Genomic DNA, 14,695 nt, shown 5'->3' with positions numbered 1-14,695 from the left:
AAAATAACTGGCAATAACACAGTTAGATATTAAAGATGTATTCCACAGTTAGCTTACTTGATAAAGTTTCTTATGTTTTCACGGCAGAACAAATACTCAGGCAGATGTTTAACAATTACTCCTGCCTGATATGCATTCAACAACGGTTAAAACAATCTAAATTTGAAAGAATTCTGTCTATCTCCAGAATGAGTCTTGAACCTCTTCTAATACAAGGTAAGTGTGAAAACAGGTGAGATGGAATTCCAGGATGACTAACCCAGGTGTCGCTTCAGTGGTCAAATGAAGCAAACAGCCAAGGTCAAGGGGAATTAAATATGTTTCTATACTATTTTCAGTGAACTTTGACCTCCCCTCCACCACCACCAGCCAACTGGCTGGGATGAAGGAGTTCTAGTACGGATCATCACACACAGTAAGCAAGGAGACCAAACAAATATAAACGTCTTCTCTCCCTCATCCCACCACTGCTCGACATCAGAACGACACTTTTAATTTGAAAAATGTTACATTACCATAGTTGAATATTTTGATCCACTCTCAATAGCTTCATTGGTTTCATCTGGGCTCTTCCTTAGTGTTAAATCAGCAGGCAGTGTGCTGTCATTGTAAGATCTGACAAACTTGAAGTCACTGGTGCGTGAGCCCGTTGTCAGGTATGCGTCATAATTGTAAGAACTACGCAGAGTTCCAGCTCCATCCACCTCTGCATAGTTGGGAGGGAAATACGCGCTGGGAATGGCGACTGCTCCATCAAACAACATTCTAGGCTTTCTACTGTGGCAGAACCTCACGGCCAGAATGAGAATAATGAAAGTCAGGAAAAAGGTGGAGACCGAGACCAGTGCGATGATCAAATAGGAAGTTAGTTTGGAACGATCTTCATAAGTCATGTCTTTCAGTTCTGGAACTTCAGCCAAGTTATCTGATATGAGCAAATATACATCACAGGTTGTAGAGAGAGAGGGCTGTCCGTTATCTTTCACTGATATAACAAGGTTCTGCTTCATATTGTCAGATTCAGAAATGTCCCGCTGGGCCCTGATCTCTCCACTGTGGAGACCAACAGTGAAAAGTCCCAGATCAGTCGATTTCACGATGTGATATGAAAGCCACGCGTTCTGTCCAGAGTCAGCATCCACTGCGATAACCTTGGAAACCAGTGACCCCGCCAGAGCAGCTTTGGGGACCATCTCAGTCATCAAGGAGTTCCCTGCTGGAGCAGGGTATAATATCTGGGGAGAGTTATCATTCTCATCTGTTATGAAGATACTCACTGTCACGTTACTGCTGAGTGGAGGAGAACCATTGTCTCTGGCTACAACGTGGACTTTGAAGTTCCTGAACTGTTCATAATCAAATGCTCTCACTGCGTGGATCACCCCCGTGTCTCCGTTAATGGATAGAAATGAGGACACCGGAACACCATTCATCTCACTGGGCAATAGAGAATAGACCACTGTGCCGTTCTGTCTCCAGTCTGGGTCTCTGGCAGTAACAGAACACATAGATGAGCCAGGCGTGTTATTTTCAGTCACATAGGTGCTATAGGATTGTTCTACAAACACTGGTGGGTTGTCATTCACGTCTGACACAGATAAATGAATCGTTTTTGAGGAGGATAAAGGTGGAGACCCCTCGTCAGTGGCAGTGATAGTTATGTTATAATCTGATATTATCTCTCGGTCTAGTTCACTAGTTGTTACCAGAGAATAGTAGTTTTTGATTGAGGGGTTTAGTTTGAAAGGAACATTTTGTTGAATGGAGACGTGGACCTGTTTATTTCCCTCCGAGTCTTTATCCTGTACATTGATGATGCCCACCTCTGTGCCAGTTAACACGTTCTCAGGGATGGGATTTTTTAAAGATTTTAGGAATATCACAGGTACATTGTCATTTACATCTGTAATTTCGACAATTACTTTTGTGTTGGAAACCAACCCCGATCCGTCTTGCGCCTGGATACGCATTTCATAATATGTTTCTGCTTCAAAATCTATTGGTCCAATGACTTTAATTTTTCCAGTCTTCTTTTCAACGGAAAATAGCCTCGCTGCTTTATCAGATATTCGACTGAAATCGTAGCTCACTTCCCCATTGTGTCCCTCGTCAGGATCCGTGGCAATAACTGTAGCTACTACGGTATCCAAAGGAGAATTTTCTGGTAGACTGACCTTATAGGCGTCCTGACTAAACACTGGAATATTATCATTAGCATCCAACACAGTAACGTGTATAACTACAGTACCAGATCTCTGCGGAGTCCCACCATCAACCGCAGTAAGTAACAATGTCACCTCTTGCTGTTGTTCTCGATCTAATTCCTTCTCCAAAACTAACTCGCCATATTTCCCACCGTCTCTGTTTGTATGAACAGCCAAAACAAAATGGTCATTCCTCTCCAGCGTATAGCTTTGAACTGCATTTAATCCAATGTCTGCGTCATGGGCTTCGTTTAAGGGAAAGCGTTGCCCTTTCACAGCCGATTCTACTATCTCTAATTGTATGCGTTCACTTGGAAATCGAGGTGAATTATCATTTATATCCTGGATTTGAACAATAACACGGTGCAACTCTAAAGGATTTTCAAGCACCAGCTCGTATTTCAAAGCGCATGAACCCCTTGGGCCGCACAGCTCTTCTCTGTCTATTGTTTCAGCGACAATCAAATCCGCCGAGTTAGCGTTGATATCACAGTAGCGTCGACTGCTGCCGTCCAAGTCTAACCTAGCGTCACGAGCCGACATTCTCTTAGCATCCAGCCCCAGATCCTTGGCTATATTTCCGATCAAAGATCCACGTTTCAGCTCCTCCGGAATAGAGTAGTTTATATCTCCATGGCTAGGGTGCAGTTTGGACAGAGAAAGCAGTGTCACACAGAGTATTGAGAGCGAGAAACCGTTGTGTCCCATCTTCGACATATGCCTGGAAGACAGAGATAATTCACAGAATAGGCCAGTTGTTCGTGATGGATAATTATTCAAACGGTTGGCTAAACGAAGAGAAAATAAGCATTGCATACATCCAGATTCTCCTACGATGTTATGTGACGCAGTTGGGTGTTTTCTTGCTTTTGAATATTACAGTTGTGGGAGGAGAGATACATATATTAGTTCAAGGTTGGTATATAGCGACACACTGAGTATTTCATTCAACACTGCATTTACTGACAACAACTACAAAAAACGTCCCAAAAAAGGTGTGGAGTTGGGGCGCAGGGAGCTTAGAAACCCATTTCTCAATGTTTGACAATTGAAGAAACAATCGATAGCCTACACTTCATAAGCTTTATATTATAGTGAACGATCAAAGTGAGAGGTAGCCTGCTATCATTAGATCCGCTATAGGACTATAGAAGATTTCTAGAGAAGTTGGTAAATATCACGAAAAATTCCAAAAACAGCAGCAGGGTGCTGAAGCAAACAAACGTGATACTAAATCAAATCTATATTCACTGTATGGTCTTAAGTGAATCCTTATTTTATAAACGTCTGTATGCTCTGGTTTTAAAACTGAATAAGATTCGTTTTTTTTTTTAAGAAAAACTACATTACACCTTGAATGATATGCAAAATAAATACACATCTAATGAAATAATGATTTCAAACGGTAAAAATCCATGATGATGTGCCTTAGAAAAACACAAGACCAGAAAAAAAGTTTAACTACAGATAGCTTTAGTCATTCCATTGCAGAAGCCTGCAGAATGGTGATCGCTATCCACAATAGTGGTGCTGAAACCCAAAGACCTCGAAAGGGCGAACAGCTGCCATACGATCTCTTAAATGTTGTGTAGACACCACAGAAAAGAATGAAAGAAAGCCACTGTTGGCAAATATTTAGAGCCTTTGGCTACCCATTCAAGTTTCACTATGTTCAGAAATGATTTAGGAGTGCGACACTGATTTGTCATGGACATAGTTCTTATTAGAGCGAGGAGCAAAACTAACGATGGCACAAAGTAAACAAACTAAAACAATTGACATGTATCGAATTAAATAGGCTACGCCGAGCACACCGAACTCACATTTAAATATGACAACTCGATAAATGATATCAGCACACTGTTATCTTACCTCATCACAATTTTCTGCATTGTTCAGAGTAATTATACTTTCGCCAAAAGGCTCAACTGGTTTCTTCAGTGTAACATCAGCAGGCAGTGTGCTGTCATTGTAAGATCTGACAAACTTGAAATCACTAGTGCGTGAGCCCGTTGTCAGGTATGCGTCATAATTGTAAGAACTGCGCAGAGTTCCAGCTGCATCCACCTCTGCATAGTTGGGAGGGAGATACGCGCTGGGAATGGCGACTGCTCCATCAAACAACATTCTGGGCTTTCTACTGCGGCAGAACCTCACGGCCAGGATGAGAATAATGAAAGTCAGGAAAAAGGTGGAAACAGAGACCAGACCAATGATCAAATAGGAAGTTAATTTGGAACTATCCTCATAAGTCATGTCTTTCAGTTCTGGAACTTCAGCCAAGTTATCTGATATGAGTAAATATACATCACAGGTTGTAGAGAGAGAGGGCTGTCCATTATCGTTCACTGATATAACAAGGTTCTGCTTCATTCTGTCAGATTCAGAAATGTCCCGATGTGCCCGGATCTCTCCACTGTGGAGACCAATAGTGAAAAGTCCCGGATCAGTCGATTTCACGATGTGATATGAAAGCCACGCGTTTTGTCCAGAGTCAGCATCCACAGCTATCACCTTGGAAACCAGGGACCCCGCCAGAGCAGCTTTGGGGACCATCTCAGTCATCAAGGAGTTCCCTGCTGGAGCAGGGTATAATATCTGGGGAGAGTTATCATTCTCATCTGTTATGAAGACACTCACAGTCACGTTACTGCTGAGTGGAGGAGAACCATTGTCTCTGGCTACAACGTGGACTTTGAAGCTCCTAAACTGCTCATAATCAAATGCTCTCACTGCGTGCATCACTCCCGTGTCTCCGTTGATGGATAAAAATGAGGACACCGGAACACCATTAATCTCACTGGGCAATAGAGAATAGACCACTGTACCGTTCTGTCTCCAGTCTGGGTCTCTGGCAGTAAGAGAACACATAGAGGAGCCCGGATTGTTATTTTCAGTCACATAGGCGCTGTAAGATTGTTCTTCAAACGCAGGAGGATTGTCATTCACGTCTGACACAGATACATGAATCGTCGTTGAGGAGGATAAAGGTGGAGACCCCTCGTCAGTGGCGGTGATAGTTATGTTATAATCTGATATTATCTCACGGTCTAGTTCACTAGTTGTTACCAAAGAATAGTAGTTTTTGATTGAGGGGTTTAGTTTGAAAGGAACATTTTGTTGAATGGAGCAGCGGACCTGTCTATTTCCCTCTGAATCTTTATCCTGTACATTAATAATCCCCACCTCTGTTCCAGCTAACACGTTCTCAGGGATGGGATTGCTAAGTGATTTGATCAATATTAATGGTGCATTGTCATTTATATCGGTTATATCAATGATTACTTTTGTGTTAGAAGCTAAACCTGACCCATCTTTGGCTTGGACGCGCATTTCATAATCTTTCCTCTCCTCAAAGTCCACAGGTCCAACGACTCTGATTACACCAGTCCCTTTGTCTATAGAAAAAATTGATGATGCTTTATCAGATATACTTCTGAAGTCATACGTCACTTCCCCATTTGCACCCTTATCTGCATCAGTGGCGCTGACAGTTACCACTACAGAATGTAAAGGGGGATTTTCTGTCAGACTGACTCTATAAACGTCCTGGCTAAATACTGGGATATTATCGTTAGCATCCAACACAGTGACGTGTATAACTACAGTACCAGATCTCTGCGGAGTCCCACCATCAACAGCAGTAAGTAACAACGTCACCTCCTCTTGCTTTTCTCGATCCAGCTCTTTTTCTAACACTAACTCACTGTATTTCCCACCATCTCTATTTGTATGAACGGCCAAAACAAAATAGTCATTCCTCTCGAGTATATAGCTTTGCACTGCGTTTAATCCTATGTCTGCATCATGCGCTTCGTCTAAGGGAAAACGTCGACCTTTATCAGCCGATTCTGTAATTTCTAGATTCATGCGCTCATTAGGAAATCTAGGAGAGTTGTCGTTTACGTCTTGAATTTGCACAGTGATACGATGAAGCTCGAGAGGGTTTTCAACCACAAGTTCATATTTTAGTGCACACGTAAGCTTCGAACCACACAGCTCCTCTCTATCTATTCTATCCGTCACAATAAGGTTGCCCGCAGCGAGTTCAATGTCACAATATCGTTTACTGTTATCATCCATATCCAACCGAGCTTTGCGATCAGATAATCTCTTCGCATCCAGTCCGAGATCCTTGGCTATATTTCCAATGACAAATCCACGCTTAGCTTCCTCGGGTGAAGAATAGCTCATGTCTCCATGCGTGGTGTGAGGGAGAACAAGAAAGAAAACCGAGCAGAGTTTGACGGCAGAGAGCAAAAATATTTTGACCACCATCATCAACGTTGGAACGTTTGATACTCCTATCCTTAAGATGGTGATTTACCAAATTCGTTATGCCACAAAATATGTATCCAAGGTTACAATCCAAATTCTGTCCAAGCAACGATATATGTTGATACCAGTCAATGCGACGTTATTCCCCACTGCAGAAACAAGTCTCCTCCCTGTATATGGTAATCTGCTGGGTGGGGACACAATCATGCATTCAGCCAGAGAAGGTGAACAGCGACACATTGAGTATTTTCACAAAAACTGCAGTAACACTACAAAGTTACTGAATATACAGTACATTGAGCAAGATTCATTCAATATATTATTGTAAAATGTGCTATAGTTAAATATTGCCATACATGCATGCCAACAGTGCAGTTTATAGATAGAACAAGTCACCAGTGTTGAATCAGTCGATTTATTTTTTCCCGTTGTCTTATTTAACCCCCAGACAATATCTATCTATAATTCAGAAGCAACTGAGGAAAACAAATTAAAATGTCACGGTAGTTTAGGATGTAAGAATAGGTTATATTATTTAGGCCTATATTTTAAAACTTCTCAAATCACATTATTGAAAAACAGTTATTTATTATCAAGGCTTTGGTAATTTATATTTAAAAAATCACCCACAACAATGAACATCCCGGAGACTCCATTGCCAGATTCTCAATGTCTGGTCGCTGTCCAGTGCTGAAACAGGGCCGACGCAATAGCCCATTTACTTTATCTCTCATACCAAACGAATGGGTGGGAGAATAAAATGTGCTGCTGCAAATTGCTATCCAACAAACGGCGAACCTGTTGTCTTATGGCAGCAGCCTTAGACCAAGCCAGTCTTTTTACAGAGACAGAACACTTCAAAGAGTTAAAAGGTAAACCTGTGTCCTGCGTTTAAATGACAAACGAAGAAGCACTTCAAAGGTGTAATTGTAAGCATGTGTCCTATTACAACGTAATCAAAGAAGTCCGCAGGTATGGCACCCTGCCCGGGAATCAGATACGTGAGTAAAATTGTTTGAAATTGATTAAACCCTGACCAAAATCCGTATGTTTTGGAAAGCACATTATAACAGTGGAAACTCCTAAATTCAGTCCATTTAAAAACGTTGCCGTGTCTGATGAGCCAGCACAGCGACCAAATTGAAATATCTGACAAACTTGTGGTCACGATCATTCCCATATTATTACTTACACTCTTGCTCTTTTGCACCCCAGTATCTCTACTTGCACATCATCATCTGCACAACTATCACTCCAGTGTTAATGCTAAATTGTAATTATTTCGCCTCCATGGCCTATTTATTGCCATACCTCACTACTCTTCTACATTTGCACACACCGTACATTGATTTGTCTATTGTGTTGTTGACTGTACGTTTACTCCATGTGTAACTCTGTGTTGTTGTTTTTGTCGCACTGCTTTGCTTTATTTTGGCCAGGTCCCAGTTGTAAATGAGAACTTGTTCTCAACTGGCCTACCTGGTTAAATAAAGGTGAAATATATATATATATATATATATATATATATATATATATATATATATATATATATATATATATATATATATATATATATATATATATATATAGTTGTTTCATAAAATAAATGGTAAATCAATACCCAAATAAAGTTTATAATCTCACCTCAGTATTCCCCACGTTGTTTAGATTGACTATACTTTCTCCCAAACACTCGATTTGACTCCTCTTAAGTGTAAGATCAGCAGGCAGGGTGCTGTCATTGTAAGATCTCACAAACTTGAAGTCGCTGGTGCGTGAGCCCGTTGTCAGGTATGCGTCATAATTGTAAGAACTGCGCAGAGTTCCAGCTCCATCCACCTCTGCATAGTTGGGAGGGAAATACGCGCTGGGAATGGCGACTGCTCCATCAAACAACATTCTAGGCTTTCTACTGCGGCAGAACTTCACGGCCAGGATGAGAATAATGAAAGTCAGGAAAAAGGTGGAGACAGAGACCAGACCAATGATCAAATAGGAAGTTAGTTTGGAACTATCCTCATAAGTCATGTCTTTCAGTTCTGGAACTTCAGCCAAGTTATCTGATATGAGTAAATATACATCACAGGTTGTAGAGAGAGAGGGCTGTCCGTTATCTTTCACTGATATAACAAGGTTCTGCTTCATACTGTCAGATTCAGAAATGTCCCGCTGTGCCCTGATCTCTCCACTGTGGAGAGCAATAGTGAAAAGTCCCGGATCAGTCGATTTCACGATGTGATATGAAAGCCACGCGTTTTGTCCAGAGTCAGCATCCACAGCTATCACCTTGGAAACCAGGGACCCCGCCAGAGCAGCTTTGGGGACCATCTCAGTCATCAAGGAGTTCCCTGCTGGAGCAGGGTATAATATCTGGGGAGAGTTATCATTCTCATCTGTTATGAAGACACTCACTGTCACGTTACTGCTGAGTGGAGGAGAACCATTGTCTCTGGCTACAACGTAGACTTTGAAGCTCCTAAACTGCTCATAATCAAATGATTTTACAGCATGGATCACCCCCGTGTCTCCGTTAATGGATAGAAATGAGGACACCGGAACACCGTTCACATCACTAGGCAATAGAGAATAGACCACTGTGCCGTTCTGTCTCCAGTCGGGGTCTCTGGCAGTAAGAGAACACATAGAGGAGCCCGGCTTGTTATTTTCAGTCACATAGGAACTGTAGGATTGTTCTTCAAACGCAGGAGGATTGTCATTCACGTCTGACACAGATACATGAATCTTCGTTGAGGAGGATAAAGGTGGAGACCCCTCGTCAGTGGCAGTGATAGTTATGTTATAATCTGATATTTTCTCTCGGTCTAATTCACTTGTTGTTACCAAAGAATAATAGTTTTTGATTGAGGGGTTTAGTTTGAAAGGAACATTTTGTTGAATGGAGCAGCGGACCTGTCTATTTCCCTCTGAATCTTTATCCTGTACATTAATAATCCCCACCTCTGTTCCAGGTAACACGTTCTCGGGGATGAGATTGCTCAGTGATTTAATGAATATCGCTGGTGCATTATCATTTATATCGGTTATATCTATGATTACTTTTGTGTTAGAAGCTAAACCTGACCCATCTTTGGCTTGGACGCGCATTTCATAATCTGTCCTCTCCTCAAAGTCCACAGGTCCGACGACTCTGATTACACCAGTCCCTTTGTCTATTGAAAACACCGTCGATGCTTTTGCAGATATACTACTGAAGTCATACGTCACTTCCCCATTTGCACCCTTATCTGCGTCGGTGGCGCTGACAGTTACCACTACATAATCTACAGGGGAATTTTCTGTCAAACTGACTCTATAAACGTCCTGGCTAAACACTGGTTTATTATCGTTAGCATCCAACACAGTGACGTGTATAACTACAGTACCAGATCTCTGCGGAGTCCCACCATCAACAGCAGTAAGTAACAACGTCACCTCCTCTTGCTTTTCTCGATCTAGCTCTTTTTCTAACACTAACTCACTGTATTTCCCACCATCACTATTTGAATGAACGGCCAAAACAAAATGTTCATTCCTGTCGAGCGTATAGCTTTGCACGGTGTTTAATCCTATGTCCGAATCATGAGCTTCGTCTAAGGGAAAACGCTCCCCTTTGTCAGCCGATTCCCTTATTTCTAGATTCATGCGTTCATTGGGGAAACGAGGTGAATTGTCATTTACGTCTTGAATTTGCACAGTAATACGATGCAGCTCCAGAGGGTTTTCAAGCACAAGCTCATATTTTAGTGCACACGTAAGCTTCGAACCACACAGCTCCTCTCTATCTATTCTTTCCGTCACAATAAGGTTGCCAGCCGCGAGGTTGATGTCACAATAACGTTGACTGATGCCATCCATATCCAACCGAGCTTTGCGATCAGAGAATCTCTTCGCATCCAGCCCGAGATCTTTGGCTATATTTCCAATGACAAATCCACGCTTCGCTTCCTCGGGAGCAGAGTAGCCCATGTCTCCATACGTGTTACGAGGGAGAACAAGAAAGAAAACAGAGGAGAGAACGAAGGCAGAGACCGATAATCTTGTATCCATCATCATCAGCGTGGGAGCGATCCTTTCCTTAAGATGTTGATTTACAGAATTCGTTATTCCATTAAAAAAAATGTAGTCCAAGTTCCAATATTCTCTCCAAGCAAGGATATGTTGAAACTAGTCAATGCTTTGTTTTTTCCACACTGCCGAAACAAGTCTCCTCCCTGTATATGTTAATCTACTGGGTGGGGACACAAGTGTGCATTCACCCAGAGAAGGTGAACAGCGACACATTGAGTATTTTCACAAAAACTGCAGTAACACCACAAAGTTACTGAATATAAATTGAACAAGATATTTCCAATATCTTACTGTAAAAATATGCTACTTAAATGTTGCCAAACTGGCCATGCCTGCAAGTCAGCCAGAACAAATCACCAGATGTCCATCAGACAACACCATTTTGGTTTGAGCCTTAACTCTCCATGGTTGGCGCAAAAGATACGTGCGCTATAGCGTCGGTAATGTTTCAGAACTGAACAACGACCATACTTTAAGGATTTGGCAATAGAGTATCCGAGATGAGGGTAACCTTTTCTGTCATTGAATAATATGCAATGTATATATTATATTTTGGGTGCATTTTAAAATATAAATTACCAAAGGCTTGATAATTGACAACTGCTTTTCGTTAATGCGATTTTAGAAATGTTAAAATATAGGCCTAACTAACATAACATCATGTTATCCTAAACAACATTGACATTTCATTTCATTTTCCTCACTTGCTTCTGAATGATATATTGTGTCTAAGTGGTTAATAATTTAGTGCTGCAAATTGCTATCCAATAAACGTCAGAAATATGTTCACGTAATATAGCAGCAAGCTATTTGACCTAGCATAGGCTTATGTAATTACAGACGGAGCACTTCAAATAGTTGACACACTATTCTGCGTTTAAAATACATAAAAAACGGAGCACTTCAATCTTGTAAACGTGTATCCTGCATTAGAAAGACAGCAAATATGTCTGTAAATATGACACCATGCTCTGGCATAAGACACTTGAGTAAAATGATCGTTTAATCCCTCGCAAAAAAACCCAGAAGGGATGTAGCCTGTTGATTCTCACACATTACCAGTGGCGCCTCCTGAATTCAGTGCATTTAAAAACGTCGCAATGTCTGATAAGCCAACAACACAGTGATCACATTCAAACATTTGACAGACTTCTGTTAATCTCAATACATGTGTTAAAATAAAAGTTCAATCAATACTAAAAATAGGATTCTAATCTCACCTCAGTATTCCCCACGACGTCAGGAGTGAATACACTTTCTCCCAAAACCTCAATTTGACTCTTCCTCAGTGTCTCATCAGCAGGCAGCGTGCTGTCATTGTAAGATCTGACAAACTTGAAGTCACTGGTGCGTGAGCCCGTTGTCAGGTATGCGTCATAATTGTAAGAACTGCGCAGAGTTCCAGCTCCATCCACCTCTGCATAGTTGGGAGGGAAATACGCGCTGGGAATGGCGACTGCTCCATCAAACAACATTCTAGGCTTTCTACTGCGGCAGAACCTCACGGCCAGGATGAGAATAATGAAAGTCAGAAAAAAGGTGGAGACAGAGACCAGTGCGATGATCAAATAGGAAGTTAGTTTGGAACTATCCTCATAAGTCATGTCTTTCAGTTCTGGAACTTCAGCCAAGTTATCTGATATGAGTAAATAAACATCACAGGTTGTAGAGAGAGAGGGCTGCCCGTTATCTTTCACTGATATAACAAGGTTCTGCTTCATACTGTCAGATTCAGCAATGTCCCGCTGTGCCCTGATCTCTCCGCTGTGGAGACCAATAGTGAAAAGTCCAGGATCAGTTGATTTGATCATCTGATATGAAAGCCATGCGTTTTGTCCAGAGTCAGTATCCACAGCTATCACCTTGGAAACCAGGGACCCCGCCAGAGCAGCTTTGGGGACCATCTCAGTCATCAAGGAGTTCCCTGCTGGTGCAGGGTATAATATCTGGGGAGAGTTATCATTCTCATCTGTTATGAAGATACTCACTGTCACGTTACTGCTGAGGGGAGGAGAACCATTGTCTCTGGCTACAACGTGGACTTTGAAGTTCCTGAACTGCTCATAATCAAATGCTCTCACAGCATGGATCACCCCCGTGTCTCCATTAATTGATACAAATGAGGACACCGGAACACCATTGACACCACTAGGCAATAGAGAATAGACCACAGTGCCGTTCTGTCTCCAGTCTGGGTCTCTGGCAGTAACAGAACACATAGAGGAGCCCGGCGTGTTATTTTCAGTCATGTAGGCGCTGTAGGATTGTTCTTCAAACACAGGTGGGTTGTCATTCACATCTGACACAGACACATTAATAGTCTTTGAAGAGGATAAAGGTGGAGACCCCTCGTCAGTGGCAGTGATAGTTATGTTATATTCTGATATTATCTCACGGTCTAGTTCTGCTGTTGTGACCAGAGAATAATAGTTTTTAATAGAAGGGTTTAGTTTGAAAGGAACATTTTGTTGAATGGAGCAGCGGACTTGTTTATTTCCCTCCCAGTCTTTATCCTGTACATGAATGATGCCCACCTCTGTACCAGGTAACACGTCCTCTGGGATGGGATTGCTTAGAGATTTGATCAATATTATTGGTGCATTATCATTCACATCTGTGATTTCTATAATAACTTTACAATTTGAGGCTGACCCTAAACCATCTTTTGCCTGCACGCTCATTTCATAATATGTTTCCTCTTCGAAATCAATAGGGCCGATTACTTTTATTTCTCCGGTTGTCTTGTTAATCAAAAACAGCTTCCCTGCTTTGTTACTTATACGACCGAGTTCATAGGTCACATCGCCATTAGGTCCCTCGTCTGCATCAAAAGCAGTCACTGTACTTACTACGGTACCTAATGGAGAATTCTCAGGTAGGCTGACCTTATAGACGTTCTGAGTAAACACTGGAATATTGTCGTTAGCATCCAACACAGTGACGTGTATAACTACAGTACCAGATCTCTGTGGAGTCCCACCATCAACCGCAGTAAGTAACAATGTCACCTCCTGCTGTTGTTCTCGATCTAATTCCTTCTCTACAACTAACTCACCGTATTTCCCACCATCTGGGTTTGTATGAACACCTAAAACAAAATAGTCGTTTTTTTCGAGTGAATATTTTTGAACTGCATTATGTCCTATATCCGCGTCATGAGCTTCGCTAAGAAGAAAACGTGTTCCTCTCACCGCAGACTCACGGATTTCTAAATTAATTTGTGTGTTAGAAAATGTTGGGGAGTTATCATTTATATCTTGGACTTGCACATTAATACGATGTAATTCCAGAGGTTTTTCCAGCACAAGCTCGTATTTTAAAGAACAAGAAACCTTCGGTCCACACAGCTCCTCCCTGTCTATTGTTTCAGCCACAATTAAATCTCCTGTATTCACATTAATGTCACAGTAACCTTGACGACTACCATCCATATCCAAACGAGCCTTGCGAGATGAAAATCTTCTCGCATCCATACCGAGGTCCTTGGCTATATTCCCGATCACAGATCCGCGTTTCATCTCCTCTGGAATAGAATAGCTCATATCTCCATGGCTCTGTCGCACCATGAAGACGAGGAAAACCAGACGGAACGTCGAAACAGACAATGATAATCCGATGTACTCCATCTTCTCAAATTACACAAGTAGTCCAACTAAAAATCGTGGTAAAGATATTGTTCAGCCCTCAAAATGAAACATTTGCTCCGTTAAGGTGTGGAATAGCCGACGATACACAATAAGCCTCTGTCTAATCGAGACGATGGTTTGTCACACTGACCAAAGTAGGCCTCTATCTCCTCCTTTTCTATGCGTGGACTGGGGGAGAGATGTGCCTATCGGCCAATATATAGTGAACAGCGACACTTAGAGTATGTCAATGAAAACTACAATCAATTGCATTCAAATTAACCTCTTAAATCCATAAGCCACCAAGACATTCAGGGTAGCCTTTTGCCATATAAAGTGTGAATGTGAATGCGCAGAAGTAGCATGCAATCCGGTAAATGTTATTTTTCAGTTTCAAACAGAGCATCCAAAATAAATATAGGTTAATTTAAGTATTGGCGGAAACCTGTTTCAAAGTCGTATAGGTGGAGAAGAGCTCTTGCAGCGTTGCCTGTTTCACTGAGAAACAGGCATCTCAGT

At 41.7% G+C, this 14,695-nt stretch overlaps 1 protein-coding gene across 22 annotated transcripts in view; it reads right to left on the bottom strand.

Annotated features, from left to right (window-relative positions):
* The window catches only part of LOC139418475 (protocadherin gamma-C5-like), a 137,504-nt gene that overhangs the window by 66,641 nt on the left and 56,168 nt on the right, over positions 1-14,695 (bottom strand). For 3 of the 22 annotated variants that reach the window (XM_071167957.1, XM_071167969.1, XM_071167979.1), the window contains exon 1: positions 8,127-10,564. The exons of 10 other annotated variants lie outside the window; for them this stretch is intronic. In XM_071167957.1, the coding sequence (XP_071024058.1) occupies positions 8,127-10,535 (2,409 nt within the window). In that variant the 5' untranslated portion in view covers positions 10,536-10,564. Of the gene's footprint in view, positions 1-515; positions 3,076-4,076; positions 6,580-8,126; positions 10,565-11,770; positions 14,261-14,695 lie in introns of those variants that run through there. 9 more of the 22 variants (XM_071167947.1, XM_071167950.1, XM_071167954.1 and 6 more) reach the window with 5 other exon arrangements.

The sequence above is a fragment of the Oncorhynchus clarkii genome, chromosome 10, assembly GCF_045791955.1.
Source record: "Oncorhynchus clarkii lewisi isolate Uvic-CL-2024 chromosome 10, UVic_Ocla_1.0, whole genome shotgun sequence".
Lineage (NCBI taxonomy): Eukaryota > Metazoa > Chordata > Actinopteri > Salmoniformes > Salmonidae > Oncorhynchus > Oncorhynchus clarkii.
This window is presented reverse-complemented; position numbering and strand designations above follow the sequence as displayed.